Genomic DNA, 15,430 nt, shown 5'->3' on the forward strand with positions numbered 1-15,430 from the left:
ACTCTGATATTTCACTAGAAAGTTTCCAAAATGTGGGACTTCCCTGGTGGTCCAGTGGTTAAAACTCCATGCTTCCACTGCAAGGGGTCCAGATTTGATCCCTGGTCGGGGAAACTAAAGTCCCATGTGCTGAATGGTGGCCAAAAAAATTTTTTTTACAAAATGTGATCACATTTTCAGGTTTTAGACAGTGTGTTCTTTTTTAAAAAAATCAACAGTTAATTAAAAGCACCACTGAGGCTCTGCTTTTACCCACTTATACTGTCACCCCCAGCCCCACCCCGTGGTCCTACAGTCAGCCTGGAACTGCAGAAGCAGTGGCACTTCCAATATCACAGGGTGTTCTAGGCGATTAGAGCTGTGTCAATCCCACGTGTAACACTGTCAGGTGGGGTCACATCCCAGCACCCCCGTTTGCCCATTTTAGAGGTACCTGGGCTCTCAAGGCTGGACATGCGGGGGCCTGCAGCCTAAGGTTCTTCCCCACTCGCAGGAGCCCCACAGACTCCTAAAGCAGGGGGACACTAGTCAGTCCACACAGTTGTCCAAGAAAAGGTAGCTCCTGAGCAGAGGTAAAGAGAAGATTGCTTAGCTGTTTGGTAAGAACAGGGAGGCTTGTGCCAGGAGATTTTCACACTTCACATTAGCAGGAGTGATCCCTTTATTCCCGTGGCAAATGGAGGGAGCAGAGGGGAGGGATGTGGTTGAGTCGTGGAAACTGGCCGGAGAATTGCTTTAGCACCTGTCGGGGCATTTCCCCACATTTACCCAGTTTAGCATTTTTCGGTTAGTATCTAAGGCTGGCTTGGGAATTTTAGATTTATCAAATGAGAAAGATTAGATAGTCTCTAAATGGTGGACCTTCTTCAAAAAGTGATTAGCCTTCACAAAGGAAGGCAGATGCCTCCTGGGTTCTGTCTCCCACGGTACAGCACGGGACAAAAATCGGTACAGCACGGGACAAAAATCGGCACTAAAGTTACAAACCCGATCACGTTTCCCTCCTGTAAAAGAGGGTCCAGAAAACTTGCCGTATCACAACCATTTCTTCAAAGTAGGAACGTGATATCCTAAGTCTTTCCTTCTTCCATTCCTGGATCCCAGAGTTCCCGGAGAAGCAACCTAACCCCTGCTGGATCACACACCCCCTACGTGGAGCAGCCTGTTTGGCTGACAGTCATTTCCTCGTGCACACGCACTACGCCGAGACTTTGGTTGGAATAAAATAAATAACCTGGAGAATGAGAGGAGCCACGTTCTCGCTCTGCCCCAGGCCCTTTCTGTGTGGGACTTTCAGCCTAATAGGAACTTTCTGGGTCTCTGTGCTTTGGACAGGGTAACCAGCTTCCGTGCGTTGGGACCAGCCCTTGTTCCCTGTGCAGCCTCTTCCCCTGGAGATTGAGTGCTTGTGTATGTGAAAGACACCCCCCCACACACACACACACATGCCCCCTTCCCTGCCTGTCGAGTGTTGGCTCGCTTTCCTTCACCCCAGGTGTACCAGCGGCAAACTGAAGCTCTGCTCTTGAAAGCAAGCCAGCAAACATTTATAGACAGCGGCCCTAAGTGCCGGCCCTGGGGAGGGATGCAACGGGACTGGCCCCGTTCTGTGCCAAGGAGCTTTGGCTCCTGAGAGCTCGGCTCTCGGCAGGTTTATCAGCAGGTGGAGGTGGTGCCAAGCCGCTCCCCCCCACCAGCACGCAGGGCCCCAGGGAGGCACAGAGCATCGTATAAACAGCGCTGTCAGCACTGGCTGCCTCCCAGGGTCAGCTCCTTGGAACAACTTGGCAGGAAGAAGAAAGACAAGAAGCTGGCTGACTTTACCATTAGCCTTTGGCCTCTGTTCCAGAAGCTTAAGCCCGCACCTTGCTTGAGTGCCTTGGGTGCACTCGTGTCCTTGATGGGGGGACGGTGGCAGCCAACTGCCGTGTGAGGGGGATTGATCCTGGCCCCCAGCCTGGTTTCCACCCCCAGAGCGTGGGGTGGCAAGAGGAACTTGTCGATTTATCCTTTCATTCCGGCCACCAATCTCAGACCAGGGAGACAATCTTGGAACCTTTCTGGGTAATTAATCTCAGATACAGGGAAATGTCTTATGGAGGATGACTGTTTTCTTTTGTTTTAAATAGTTTTATTCATATGACTGTATAATTATTGTCATTTACTAAGGTCAATTGATGAGCAGCACATTTTATTTTTTTAATCTATTTTTTTCGGCCACACTGAGCGGCTTGTGGAATCTTAGCTCCCCAAGCAGGGATCGAACCCGTGCCCCCGGTAGTGGAAGTGCAGAGTCTTAAGCACTGGACCCCCAGGGAAGTCCTTGGAGGATCATTTTGTTTCATCTTTGCCTTTGCGGTGTCTCAGTTGTGGTTGTGAATGGAACTGGAGTAGAACGAGGGTGTTGGTTGTTTTTCTTTGGGTGGGGATGGGGGGAGCAAGTTGTCCTCACAGTCGCCTGCGGGTATCCCGCTCCCTATGCGGTGTGCTTGTTTATTGTGGGGTCCTGAGATCCAGAGCACCCCGCCACCCACCCCCTTGTCATTAACACCTGGCCCTCTCTGGTCCCCAGGTGCTGCACCTGTACTGTGACACGTGCTCAGTGCCCATCTGCCGAGAGTGTACTGTGGGCCGGCACGGCGGCCACAGCTTCGTCTACCTCCAGGAGGCGCTGCAGGACTCACGGGCGCTCACCATCCAGCTGCTGGCTGATGCCCAGCAGGGCCGCCAGGCCATCCAGGTCAGTCCCTCCCCACCCTTCACCTGTTTCCCTGGTTCTTTCTTGCATATAAAACCTTTACCACTCCCTTTCAGATGGCATGTGTAGATTATTGGGCAGAGTCCAGTGTCTGGAGGCCATGGGACAACGACCCACGTGAGCCCATGTGACACCCATGCAGCAGCAAGCACGTGGGGGTGGGCAGTGCATGGAGACCTCACAGTATGGTGAAGATGACAGTGATGTGGCTGAAGTTACTGGCTGGTCAGGGCTTCTTCCAGATACCCTGGCTGGACCCCTTCACAGCAGCTGCCTGTCTGCCATCCAGCTGCCTCCCCAAATCCAAGTGGATATTAGGGTGTTCAGCCAGGACTATAGAAAGACTGGGTGCTCACCTTGCTACTCAGATTTGTTTATAGGTGAGAAATAAGTGAGCGTGGGAAATTTTATTTAAGGTTGAATCTCAGACTCTTTCTTGGGTGATAAATAAAGGTCATGCCATGGTTATTTACTTATTTATTTTTAATTTAATTTTATTGGAAGCATTAGCTATTGCTATGCTATGCCATGCTACTTTATGCTATTCTATTGGAAGCATTAGACGTCCTGGTAATTTAGACCCTTGTTTCTGTTGAATTCCCGTCCCTTTGGGGCTAGGAAGGGACACGTGTAACTCTGAGATATAGTGAAGTTCTCTTACATAGGCAGGTAATAGTGTGCCTTAATTTTTGAATCTTCTTGCCTGATCCAGGTGACAAGGTTTTAGGAAGACAAAAAAATCATAGGTTGTTTCCCTCATCTGGTAGGATAAGCTTGAAAGTCAAGAAACATTGCTAGGACTTCCCTGGTGGCGCAGTGGTTAAGAATCCACCTGCCACTACAGGGGACACGGGTTCAAGCCCTGGTCCGGGAAGATCCCACATGCCGCAGAACAGCTAAGCCCATGCATCATAACTACTGAGCCTGCGCTCTAGAGCCTGCGAGCCACGACTACTGAAGTCTGCACACCTAGAGCCTGTGCTCTGCAACAAGAGAAGCCACTGCAATGAGAAGCCCGCACACCACAGTCAAGAGTAGCCCCTGCTCGCTGCAACTAGAGAAAGCCCGCGCGCAGCAGTGAAAACCCACCACAGCCAATAATAAATAAATGAATTTATGGGGGAAAAAAAAGAAACATTGCTAATCTTCGAGTGGCAGTTGAATAGGAGGACTTCCCTGGTGGTGCAGTAGTTAAGAATCCTCCTGCCAGTACAGGGGACACGGGTTCGATCCCTGGTCCGGGAAGATCCCACATGCTGTGGAGCAACTGAGCCCGCAAGCCACAACTGCTGAGCCCACGTGCCACAACTGCTGAAGCCCGTGCTCCGCAAAAAGAGAAGCCACTGCAATGAGAAGCCTGCGCACTGCAATGAGAAGCCTGCGCACTGCAATGAAGTATAGCCCCCACTCGCCGCAACCAGAGAAAGCATGCGCACAGCAACGAAGATCCAACACAACCATAAATAGATAGATAGAAGGAAAAATATTTTAAAAAGTAATCGAGTAGGAAACTGTTTAGAACGAGTATTTGAATACATGAATATTTTTAACATAAGACTTTTTTGGGAAATGGTAAAGAATCAATCGTGTGTTCTAGGGCGGGCAGATGGTTTAGGATTTTAATAAGTTTCTCAGCAGCTATCAGCATTCCTATGTGTGATACTGAAGTGATCTTTCTGATGAGTCAAGTAATCTGATATCCAAATCACTTTCACTCTTGATGAAAGTACAACATTTTGGTCACTTATGTAATTAGAGGATTTCATAAAGGTGCACAGATTCCCCGGGGGACATCCAGAGTTTGGGTCAGGAATATAGTTGCTCTCCACGTAAGACAGCCTTGATTCGTTACTTTTATTTCTTTCATCACATTTAAGATGCCATTAACTGTAAGATATGCACATTTATTTTATATACAGCTAACAAAGGGAAAAAGCCCACTGACAGTGTTAAGATGAATCATAGTTTCAAAGATATTAAATGTGATAAAAATTACATTTTAGAGTGAACTACAGTAATTCCCCCATCTGGTACCGGTATGGTGGCCTTTGAGCTTATGGGTGACACTTGCATTCTCTAGTATCTTCTATCAGGACACTTTAAATACCTGTCATCAGGCCACCGCTGTTCTCCATGGCAGACATCACTAATCACTTTCTGCACCCTTCCCTGTGAAACCCGGGTTTGGCCTCAGACTCCTCCTCAGTACTAAGTGGCCACCACTCAGCAGTCAAATGGCATCACTGACTTGCCTCAACTTCGAGTGTTTGATTGAATCTGTTAACATTTTTTCTCAAGCCCCCATGCTTGTTAGGTGACCCACCCTCCCTTCCTCCCTTTTTCCTTCCTTTCTTTCCTTCTCTTTCTTTCTTGCAAATGTTTCTGTTTTCAGAGTTTCCCCAGCCCTTTTACCCACTGCCATTTTCCCCCAACCCACCTGCCTCTTGGCGTCCTTCAAATGCCCTGCTTAGATAATGGGAACTAGTTAAGCAGGTCCTGGTCTGCACGTCTTGGAATGCAGTGCTTGCCGGGGTGTTGTGTAGGATTTGGAGAGGAAAGCTCCATTTGGTCTCTTCACATAGTTTATGACTCTAGGAATGGGAATGACTCAAATTATAGCCAGAGCTTTGCTCCCCTTTGACCTATTTGGAAAATGGAAGAAATAGTTCCTGTCATAGGATGCGAGTTAACGCAAGGGCCTGCTAGGGACCTAGGAGGAAACAGTAGGAGCAGCCTGGCTAGGAGGGTAGACGGCGAGCAGACACTGGCTGTGCATGCAGAGGGGATGGTCATTGCTCTCCGGCCAGTTCTTGCCCTGTAGGAATGTGGACCTGTTATTTCCATATCTTCTGATTTTAATGGAAATTCAGTTTGGTTAAGTAATATGATGTTAATATAAATAGAAGGCAGTTTGTGGCCTTTGCTTTCCATCGAGGAAGCGTTAAAGAAATGTTGTGGACATAGGCTTGGTTGCCTCAGTCAGACACTGATGTGGATACCAGCTCTGTGCTAATTAATAACCAACACATCTGAAAACAGGGTGTACTGGTTAATAACCTACCAACCTACCCTTTCACAGTCGTGCCGTGTGAGGCTGGGGCTGCAGTGTTCATTTCAAACCACGTGCCTGGAAGTGGGGAGAAGGGACTTGCTTCTTCCTTTTGACTTCCTGTTCTTATCAGCAGTATTTTTTTACCCTGGCAGCAGAAGTTGGTTCCAGTTTCCAGCTTTTGCCACTCCCAGAATGAGCTGGGCCTGGGCCGCCCCTCCCCCATACTTCTGGGTCCTGGTAACCCCTACTTTCTTTGTTCTCTGAGCCCAAGGGGTGGTAGCTACTGACTGCAGTTACTGCAGTCTGTCTTAATCATCAGTGTGCCCTTTGCATTAGCAGTTCCCCGCTTCCCGTTTAACCAGATTCCCTGTATTAAATCGTCTCTGCTTAAATGTCTAGTGAGGTTTCTCTTCTTCTGAATTAATCCTGACCCACAGCCCAAGACACCCTGTTATGGTATCTGCTTACATGCACACTTATTTGATCCGTCAGTCTAACTTTTTTTTTTTTTTTTTGTGGTACGTGGGCCTCTCACTGTCGTGGCCTCTCCCGCTGCGGAGCACAGGCTCCGGACGCGCAGGCTCAGCGGCCATGGCTCACGGGCCCAGCCGCTCCGCGGCATGTGGGATCTTCCCGGACCGGGGCGCAAACCCGTGTCCCCTGCATCGGCAGGCGGACTCTCAACCACTGCGCCACCAGGGAAGCCCGTCAGTCTAACTTTTTGTGTTTCGGGTAATTTGGAGAAGTACCATCTATTTCAACTTGTTGAAATAGAGAAGCCATCTATTTCAACTTGTTGGCTACTGTATTAGTTTCCTAGGGCTGCTATAAACTGGGTAACTTAAAACAATAGGAATTAGTTTTCTCAACGATTCTGGAGGATAGAAGTCAGAAATCAAGGTGTCAGCAGGGCTGTGCTCCATGTGAAGCCTCTAAGGAAGAACCTTTCCTTGCTTCTTCTTGCAGGTCGTGGTCTGCACGTCTTGACTTGTACTTGCCTTCCATTTTCTGCCTCCATCCTCACATGGCCCTATGGGATATCAGTCACTGCATTTAGGACTTAACCCTAGTCCAGTATGACCTCATCTTAACCACATTCTGAAGTTGCAGGCACGCCTGAAGTTTGGCAGGACGATATTTAACCCAGTGCAGTTATGTAGTGCTTTGATAGGACACGGTTTATGGCCGTAGACACGAGCAAGTATAAAATGTATAGATTGTTCCTGTTAGAACCCAGTGCTAAGTACCGTGCACTGTGTACCTGGCCCACCTTAGTTCAGTCTGTAATGACACTTGGGACGGGATAGTAAAGGTGGAACGGAAACACTGTGGATAGGTGTCCTTTACTTCCGATTTTAGAGAAGAAGTGGCATCTGAGCTAGGTTTTGAGATTTTAGGGTGACTTTGGAAGAGAAAGGCATCCCAGGCCAAACTGTGAGCCACCCAGATCGGCCAGGTGCCAGCTCCTATCTGCTCAGTGGATCCTTAGGCCTCACGGGGATAGGGGCAGGGGGTGCAGTGAGCAGGTGTCATCAGACTGAGAGCGAGAAAGGTGGTCAGTTAGGGGTCCCAGTTGTAAGTGACTGAATGAGTCATAGCTGATTAGCTGGGAGCATATTCATGAAAATAAGGCTGGTCATGTATTGTTTGATTCCATTTGTGTGAAATATCCAGGATAGACAAGTCTGTAGAGACTGTAGGTTATGCATGCCATGGGGGAGAGGGAGGGGAGATGGAGAATGACTGCTTCACAGGCGTGGGAAGCTTCGTTTTGGGTAGAGAAGATGTTCTGGAGCCAGATAGTGGTGGTGACTGCACCACATTGCATGGGCTGAATGTCATTCGTGGGACATTTTATGCTGCATGTATTTTATCACTACAATTTAAAAACAAAACAAGGCAGGAAGTGTGAATAGGCCTATCTGTATGATGCGAGCTAAGTAGGATGAGGGGAGAGGATGACCAGGGGCTGGACTCGGCTCTTCCCATATATTGTCCTGCATTTTTCTCACTTTCACTCCGAAGTTGGAGAAGGGCAGGAGCTTGTCTGAACTGGTAGGAGGTGGAACTAGGATTTGAACCTGGGTTTCCTGAGCCCTAGGATGACCATCCGGCCTGGCTTGTCCAGGACTGTGCCCGCTTTAGATGTGTTTCGTGTCCCAGAAACCATTCTCTGCGGGGCACACAGAAGACTGGTCACCTGTAGCTGATTCCTGAACCCAGGCAGGTTCTAAACCCTTGAGGCTTCCCTGGGTCCCTCCTGATCTGGGACACCTGCTCTGAAGCCTGTTGCAGCATTAGCAGTCAGTTTGAACTCCCTGATTTAATACCTCAGTGTCTCCAATCCTTGTGGCTTTTCAAGGCACATCATGTAATATTCATGAAAACACCAGGCCTCTGTCTGGATTAATTTTTTATGAACAATCATACGTCTGATTAAATGGGCTGATTTACGGGGGCTGATGGTACAGGGTTGGGGCCTGGGGGTGCAGAGGTGGTCTCTGGCCATAGGCATGGCTTCTCAGGTGCATCAGACACTGTTTCCCAGTTTGCACTTGGTGTTGGTTCTGAGCTGGGCTGCAGCCTGTTGCACACCTTCTCCCGAGGGATGTGCCCAGCCTGCGAGATTTCCCCCAGGTGGGGAGCCTGGCCGGAAAGTCTGTGGAAAGTTGCTCGTGCATCTGCAGTAGAACATTTCACATCTGATCCCCAGTCTGTTTTGGGCTGTGACCCAGCTACACTGGTTTCACTGTGTCAGACTATCTCTTAATAGTCCTGACATTCACTTTGTAGGTGCCATTTCTTATACAAAGAAATGCAGCCCTTGCCAAGCAGCTCCTTCAGTTACATGTCAAACAGATGCCCTTCTCTCCCCCAGTGCCTGCTTTCTTTCCAAGGACGTGGACCTCGAGGTCTGCGTTGGGGGCCTAAGGCGTTAGTTTTTCGGGGCTGAAGAAAGCAGCCTTAAGTGTTGCGTGTGAGGAGGGAAGGTACTTCTCTTGCTCTGAGATTGTTTTTGGTTTTCCAGCTGAGCATCGAGCAGGCCCAGACGGTGGCAGAGCAGGTGGAGATGAAGGCAAAAGTGGTACAGTCGGAGGTCAAAGCCGTGACTGCGAGACACAAGAAGGCCCTGGAGGAGCGGGAGTGTGAGCTGCTGTGGAAGGTAACGTGGGGGGGTGGGTTGCACGCCCACCCCACCCTTGGGCTCCTCGGTGGCCGGCACGGCCTCTGAACCACAGCAGGGTGACAGCATGCTGATGTCACACCCTGGATCCCGGCTCTGAGTTTAGAACACTTGGTAGTTTTCTCCTAAGTTTGTCTGCAGAAAGATGCAGGGGTCCCCCTCCGAGTAGTAAGACGACAAGAAGCCTTTTCAGAAGCGGTCAGGTCCCCGACACTGGACAGAGTCTCAAGTTTTCTATTGCAGGCACTTAGGTGGAAGCAGAAAGAAGGGAGTACAATGGAGACTGCTGTTAGGAAAGCAGGCTGCTAACACACGTCCTTAGTTTTGGTGTCCCGGCTGGTTGGACTTCCTGACCCCTTGTGGAAAACCAGTTTTCCACTTGTGGGGGCAGTGAGCGAGTGCCCTTTCTTCCTGTTGGAGCCGGAAAGAGCACTGAGCGCGCTGGTGTGCTGTTTAGATAAAATCAGCTGGAGGGATGACTCGCCCCACCCACGTCCCCCACAGCATTTTCTTCTCTGATCTTGCGCTCTCACTCAGGTAGAAGAGGGCAGCGTGCCTAAGAGGGGCCAGTACCTCATGCCAGTTCAACTGGGATCACCTTCTCTGAACCCAGAAGCAAGACTATACAGAGCTGATGTGAACGGGTGTGTTTGAGTGCGTGGTGCTTGTTTGGCTCACTGCAAACTATATGATGGTGGGGACCGCATGTCGATTTCTGAAAGTGATCCTCGCCAATTTCCTGTCCCCTAAAAGAGTAAATTGTATTGGCATTTGGGAATGCGGTGTGGGCTTTTGCATTGCCTCTTCCTTTGAGTTAGCTCTGTATCTAGCTGCTTTCTGCTTCTTCTGACTCTCTACTGCCTTTTGACAGAAGAGAAGACTCCTTGGATGGAAACAGTCCAAGATTTAATTCACATGATTTGTTCAGGCACCTTTGTGGGCCTGACACAGTTTTCAGACCCTCCGATGTCCCCAAGGTCTGCCAGTCCCATGCCACCCACGAATGTTAATTATAACTGAAAGGGGCCCCCTCCTTGCAACCTGAGAGCTCTGTGGTGAACTCTGCCACAAACTTGCTCTGCTGGATCTGCTGATGAAAAGGCCTTTGTGTGCAGGGGTTTCTGCAGATCTCACCTTAGTTACCCTCCCTCCGGTGGGGCTGAGGACCTCTCTCAAGGCAGTTCTCTTTCAGGAGGAATAGAGAGCACGTTTTTTTTTTACCGTAGGAGAAGCAAGTTGGAAAGGACAGTCAGTCTCTTATTCATGTTATCAATTTCGTTTTTACTTGCCTAAAAACTCATTCTCCGATAAATCCAAAAACAGCCTGCTCATTCTGGACACGCCTCAGTCCCATTTGTGCTTGCTCTTTTTGCCGGGGTACCACGCCCCAGATCCTGTGGGAGTCCCCCTTCTTCACTAATCACTGATTTTTCTGCTCTCTCTTGCCTGGCTCTGTCTGGGCACCTCCTTGTTACACAGTGGTGGTGTTTTTTTTTCTTGCATCCTGGTTATTGGAGATAACTTGAGTGCTGGGTGACCCAGTTATAGGTATCTGGATGCATGTCCTTTCTTGTGGCTTGTGCATTTCCAGTGGACATGGCTGCCTCTTGGCGGGTAGCTGCAACCATCCGGTTGAGGGATCAGAATCGAGGCCGAGAGGTTTGGCCCAGTGCAAAACCAAACGACAGAGCTTCTCTTTGATCTGTCCCCACACGGGCTTCTCTGCACACACACACGTCCTTCCAGAGTGGACAGATGAATACACATGAATCGGGTCCAAAATCATGTTATCCACCCCCCACGGGAAAATCGGATTAAAATCCAGCCCTTCCAACAGTGGGCCCTTATTCTGAAGTAGACTTTCTGTGGCTTTCAGATCGGTCAAGCACTCAGAAATCATGGTCCTCTCTGCAAAACAGCACGTACTGGCTGGGCGACTGATCTGTTCTTTTCAGAGGAAACCACTTAAACTTAGAGGACTGAGTTATTTCCTGCAGAAGAATGGAGAACTGACTGATCAGGCAGACAAAAATCCCACGTTCCCTAATAGTGTGATCTGAGTCAGAAGCAGGTCAGAACCCGTGTTTACATATCACGGTGTTTTAGATTTAGAGGCCCCTTTCGAAATAATACAGGCCAACAGTTGCTAAAAAGTTGGTATCTCCAAATTTGGGGTGTGGGACCTCTCAGGCTCCCTGATGAAGATTTCTAACCCCTGTGAAGAGAGAAAATGGGACAAGGAAAGAGCCAGGTTTGTGATCCTCACCAAATCCTTCATTTTATTCTCTCCACACACAGGCTTTCTGTCTCTGATTACGTGTGTGTGTGTGTGTGTGTGTGTGTGTGTGTGTGTGTGTGTGTTTATGCTGAGAGAGAGGCTGAGAGAGAAATATCCTTCAGGAGACTTCAGGCCCTCTGTACATAGGAGCATTTTCGATTCAGTCTGTTGGGAGTGCATGACCAGCCTTGTACTACAGTCCGTTGGTCTATCCTGCCTCTGGTCCCCTTTCTGCCACTTTTCTCTCCACGTTCAAGGCCACCTGTCCCTGACAACCCTCTGTCTAAATCAGGCCTCCCTCGTCACTGTCTGTCACACTCTTTTTCTACCCTCTAACCCCAGCACTGTCTGAAATTGTCTTGCAGTATTTCTTTGCTTGCTTAGTATCTGTTGCTTTAAACTCTAAGCTCAGTGGGGCGGGGCCCATGTTTTCTATGGGCCACATGTATCTCCAGCACCTGGCACAGTGTAGGTGCTCAGTAAACGTTTCTTTGTTACACGGCTGTTTCTAACTTCTATTTAATTTCTAACTGAGAGAAAATTTGCAGGAATAATAAAAGAGCCCCTTGTATCCTTTACCCAGATTCACTGATTATTTACATCTTGTCCCATTTTCATCATTCTCTCTCAATAGGTGAGTGTGTGTGTGTGATTTGACAGTAAGTTGGAGTGTTGGAGACACTGCCCCTTTACACCTAAATGTTTCAGCTTATTTCCTCTGAGCAAGGATATTCTCTTAATCACAGTTAATCAAAACCAGGAAGTCGAATCTTGATACAACACCAGTACCTAATCCTGAGTCTGTAGTCACATTTCACCAATAGTGGGTTGGTGTTTTTGTTTGGTTGGTTGGTTGGTTTGCTTTGCTTTGGTTTGGTTTGCTCTGAGTGTTTTTTGGCCATGCACGGCTTGTAAGATCTTAGTTCCCTGACCAGGGATCGAACCCACACCCCCTGCAGTGGAAGTACAGAGTCCTAACCACTGGACTATCAGGGACATCCCACCAATAGTGTGTTTAATGGCAGTGTCCTCCCAATCCAGGATCAGTTGTTGGCGTTTAGTTTAGTTGTCAGGTCTCTGTAGTCATCTCCTGTGATCAGGGACAGTTCCCCAGCCTCCTCTGTCTTTGGATTTTGCCACTTTGGGGGAATGCAGACCAGACGTTTCTGCAGACCCTCCCTCGGTGTGAGGTTTCCCTCAGTATGAGTATGTCAGCCGATGTGTTGTTTTCTGTCTTGGTTCTAAGCCTCTGTGTCCTCTCTCCCGGCTCTCACCTTTCCCTCCAGGTAGAGAAAATCCGCCAGGTGAAAGCCAAGTCCCTGTACCTGCAGGTGGAGAAGCTGCGGCAAAACCTCAACAAGCTGGAGAGCACCATCAGTGCCGTGCAGCAGGTCCTGGAGGAGGGGCGGGCGCTGGACATCCTGCTGGCCCGAGACCGCATGCTGGCGCAGGTGCAGGAGCTCAAGACCGTGCGCAGCCTCCTGCAGCCCCAGGAGGACGACCGGGTCATGTTCACACCCCCTGACCAGGCCCTCTACCTCGCCATCAAGTCCTTCGGCTTTGTCAGCAGCGGGGCCTTCGCGCCACTCACCAAGGCCACGGGCGACGGCCTCAAGCGGGCCCTCCAGGGCAAGGTGGCCTCCTTCACTGTCATCGGCTACGACCATGACGGGGAGCCCCGCCTCTCAGGAGGCGACCTCATGTCAGCCGTGGTCCTGGGCCCTGACGGCAACCTGTTTGGTGCGGAGGTGAGCGACCAGCAGAACGGGACATACGTCGTGAGCTACCGGCCGCAGCTGGAGGGCGAGCACCTGGTATCGGTCACCCTGTGCAACCAGCACATCGAGAACAGCCCCTTCAAGGTGGTGGTCAAGTCTGGCCGCAGCTACGTGGGCATCGGGCTCCCGGGCCTGAGCTTCGGCAGTGAGGGCGACAGTGATGGCAAGCTGTGCCGGCCCTGGGGCGTGAGCGTGGACAAGGAGGGCTACATCGTGGTCGCTGACCGCAGCAACAATCGCATCCAGGTGTTCAAGCCCTGCGGCGCCTTCCACCACAAGTTCGGCACTCTGGGCTCCCGGCCCGGGCAGTTTGACCGGCCTGCTGGCGTAGCCTGTGACACCTCCCGCAGGATCGTGGTGGCCGACAAGGACAATCATCGCATCCAGATCTTCACCTTTGAGGGCCAGTTCCTTCTCAAGTTCGGTGAGAAGGGCACCAAAAACGGGCAATTTAACTACCCTTGGGATGTGGCGGTGAATTCCGAGGGCAAAATCCTGGTCTCCGACACGCGGAACCACCGGATCCAGCTGTTCGGGCCCGATGGGGTCTTCCTGAATAAGTATGGCTTCGAGGGGGCTCTCTGGAAGCACTTTGACTCCCCGAGGGGGGTGGCTTTCAACCACGAGGGCCACTTGGTGGTCACCGACTTCAACAACCACCGGCTCCTGGTCATTCACCCAGACTGCCAGTCGGCCCGCTTCCTGGGCTCAGAGGGCACCGCCAATGGGCAATTCCTGCGCCCACAGGGCGTGGCCGTGGACCAGGAGGGGCGCATCATCGTGGCCGATTCCAGGAACCACCGGGTGCAGATGTTCGAGTCCAACGGCAGCTTCCTGTGCAAGTTTGGCGCTCAGGGCAGTGGCTTTGGGCAGATGGACCGGCCCTCCGGCATCGCTGTCACGCCGGATGGGATGATTGTCGTGGTGGACTTTGGCAACAATCGAATCCTCATCTTCTAATCACATTCCTAGGCTTCTGTGTTTGGGGTGCGCGTGTGTACGTCTCTCTCTCTCTCCCCCTTTTGAAATTCAAAGAAGAAACCGTCTCAGGGAAATTTCTTTTTTTTTTTTTTTTTTAATTTTGTTTAAAGACAACAAGAAAAGTACAACATTGCTTATGTCCTACCTCATCTTTATTTTTTTACAGACGAATGTACGTATCTTTTCTGCAGGGATTGAGCCTGTGAAGTGATGATCTCTATCTACCTCAGAAACCTTTACATTTCCTTCTCCAACAGGCCCTCTGCCCTCCCACCCTCGATCAGTGGAGTTCTCGTTTCCTCTCCCCTCCGTGGGGCGTGACATGCACAAGCCTAGCATCTCTGTGGCTGGGAGGGTGCTGGATGTGTGCGGTGGGGTGCATTCTGTAGATTGAGCCAAGCAAACACGAGAAAACTACTAAGTTAAAAAGAAAAAAAAACTATAAAACGTGGAAAAATGGGATTTAAGATGCTTAATTGTAGAGTATTTGTGTTCTTGAGAATACTGTGTTTATGGGGTTAGGCTATGTGGTGATCTTGATCTTTTTGGGAAAAATCTTTTTTTTTAATGCTGCAACAGTGAACTTCCTGTGTTCTTTTATACCTCATTGTGTTTCTGAACCCGTTCAACATCAGTATCTTTTCTTATTCCTAGAAGAAGTGGCTGTGGCTTGCTAGCCAAGAAAAGCAGACCATTCCTATCTTAGGGTATGCAATCTTTGTTTCTTCTAAGGGAGGGTGTGTGTGTGTGCGTGTGTGCGTGTGCGTGTGTGCGTGTGTATGTGTGGGTGTGAAGCCACCTTACACCAAAATAGTAAAAATGCTATATACCACCTCCCAAAGAACTTATTCTTTTCACACTTTGGTTTCTGAAAAATAGATGTAGTTCAGGATTTTTGATTAAAAGTATTCTCAGAAGTTGTGTTTTTAGTTTGCTGTTGGTTATAAAGAATTAAGTAGAAGAAGAATATTACCCTCCTTCTCAGAAAGAGGATTTTCAGGCATGTGGCGTGTGGACATTGAGTGGGTGGATGGGCACACGTGTGCTGAGTTGGTCAGCAGAGAGCATGAGACACAGGCAAGGGACCCCCAGACTGCAGTTGAATGTTGTTCTCTTAATGTTAGGCATTTCTTTTCCTAAGAAGAGTAGGCAAAGGAATGAACTTTTGTTTTAAAAGCACAATTTTTTCCTGCTTTGGAAGTTCAGGGAAATAGAATGTTTTAAAGTCAAGTTTATGGGAACAGCCCATCCCTACACCCTCTTCTTGGGTCACTGTTACAGAGTGGTCTGCTCCCGAGCCATGGAGCACGGTAAACGTGAATTTTCCCCCTAAAGGCCTTTGAATGCAAAGGATTTGTAAACCACGTTGCCCCAACCGGAAAAACGTATAGGAACTGAA

The 15,430-nt window shown here is 49.6% G+C and overlaps 1 protein-coding gene across 1 annotated transcript in view; it reads left to right on the plus strand.

Annotated features, from left to right (window-relative positions):
- Positions 1–14,040, plus strand: part of TRIM71 (tripartite motif containing 71) — a 58,064-nt gene extending 44,024 nt beyond the window's left edge. The window contains exons 2-4 of the mRNA XM_022553800.2: positions 2,573–2,740; positions 8,839–8,973; positions 12,559–14,040. Of these exons, the coding sequence (XP_022409508.1) occupies positions 2,573–2,740; positions 8,839–8,973; positions 12,559–14,010 (1,755 nt within the window). The 3' untranslated portion in view covers positions 14,011–14,040. The remainder of the gene's footprint in view (positions 1–2,572; positions 2,741–8,838; positions 8,974–12,558) is intronic.
- Positions 14,041–15,430: the final 1,390 nt, after the last annotated feature.

Source organism: Delphinapterus leucas, chromosome 10 (assembly GCF_059928025.1).
Source record: "Delphinapterus leucas isolate spDelLeu-1000000601 "Yukka" chromosome 10, BTC_Dleu_Yukka2, whole genome shotgun sequence".
NCBI lineage: Eukaryota > Metazoa > Chordata > Mammalia > Artiodactyla > Monodontidae > Delphinapterus > Delphinapterus leucas.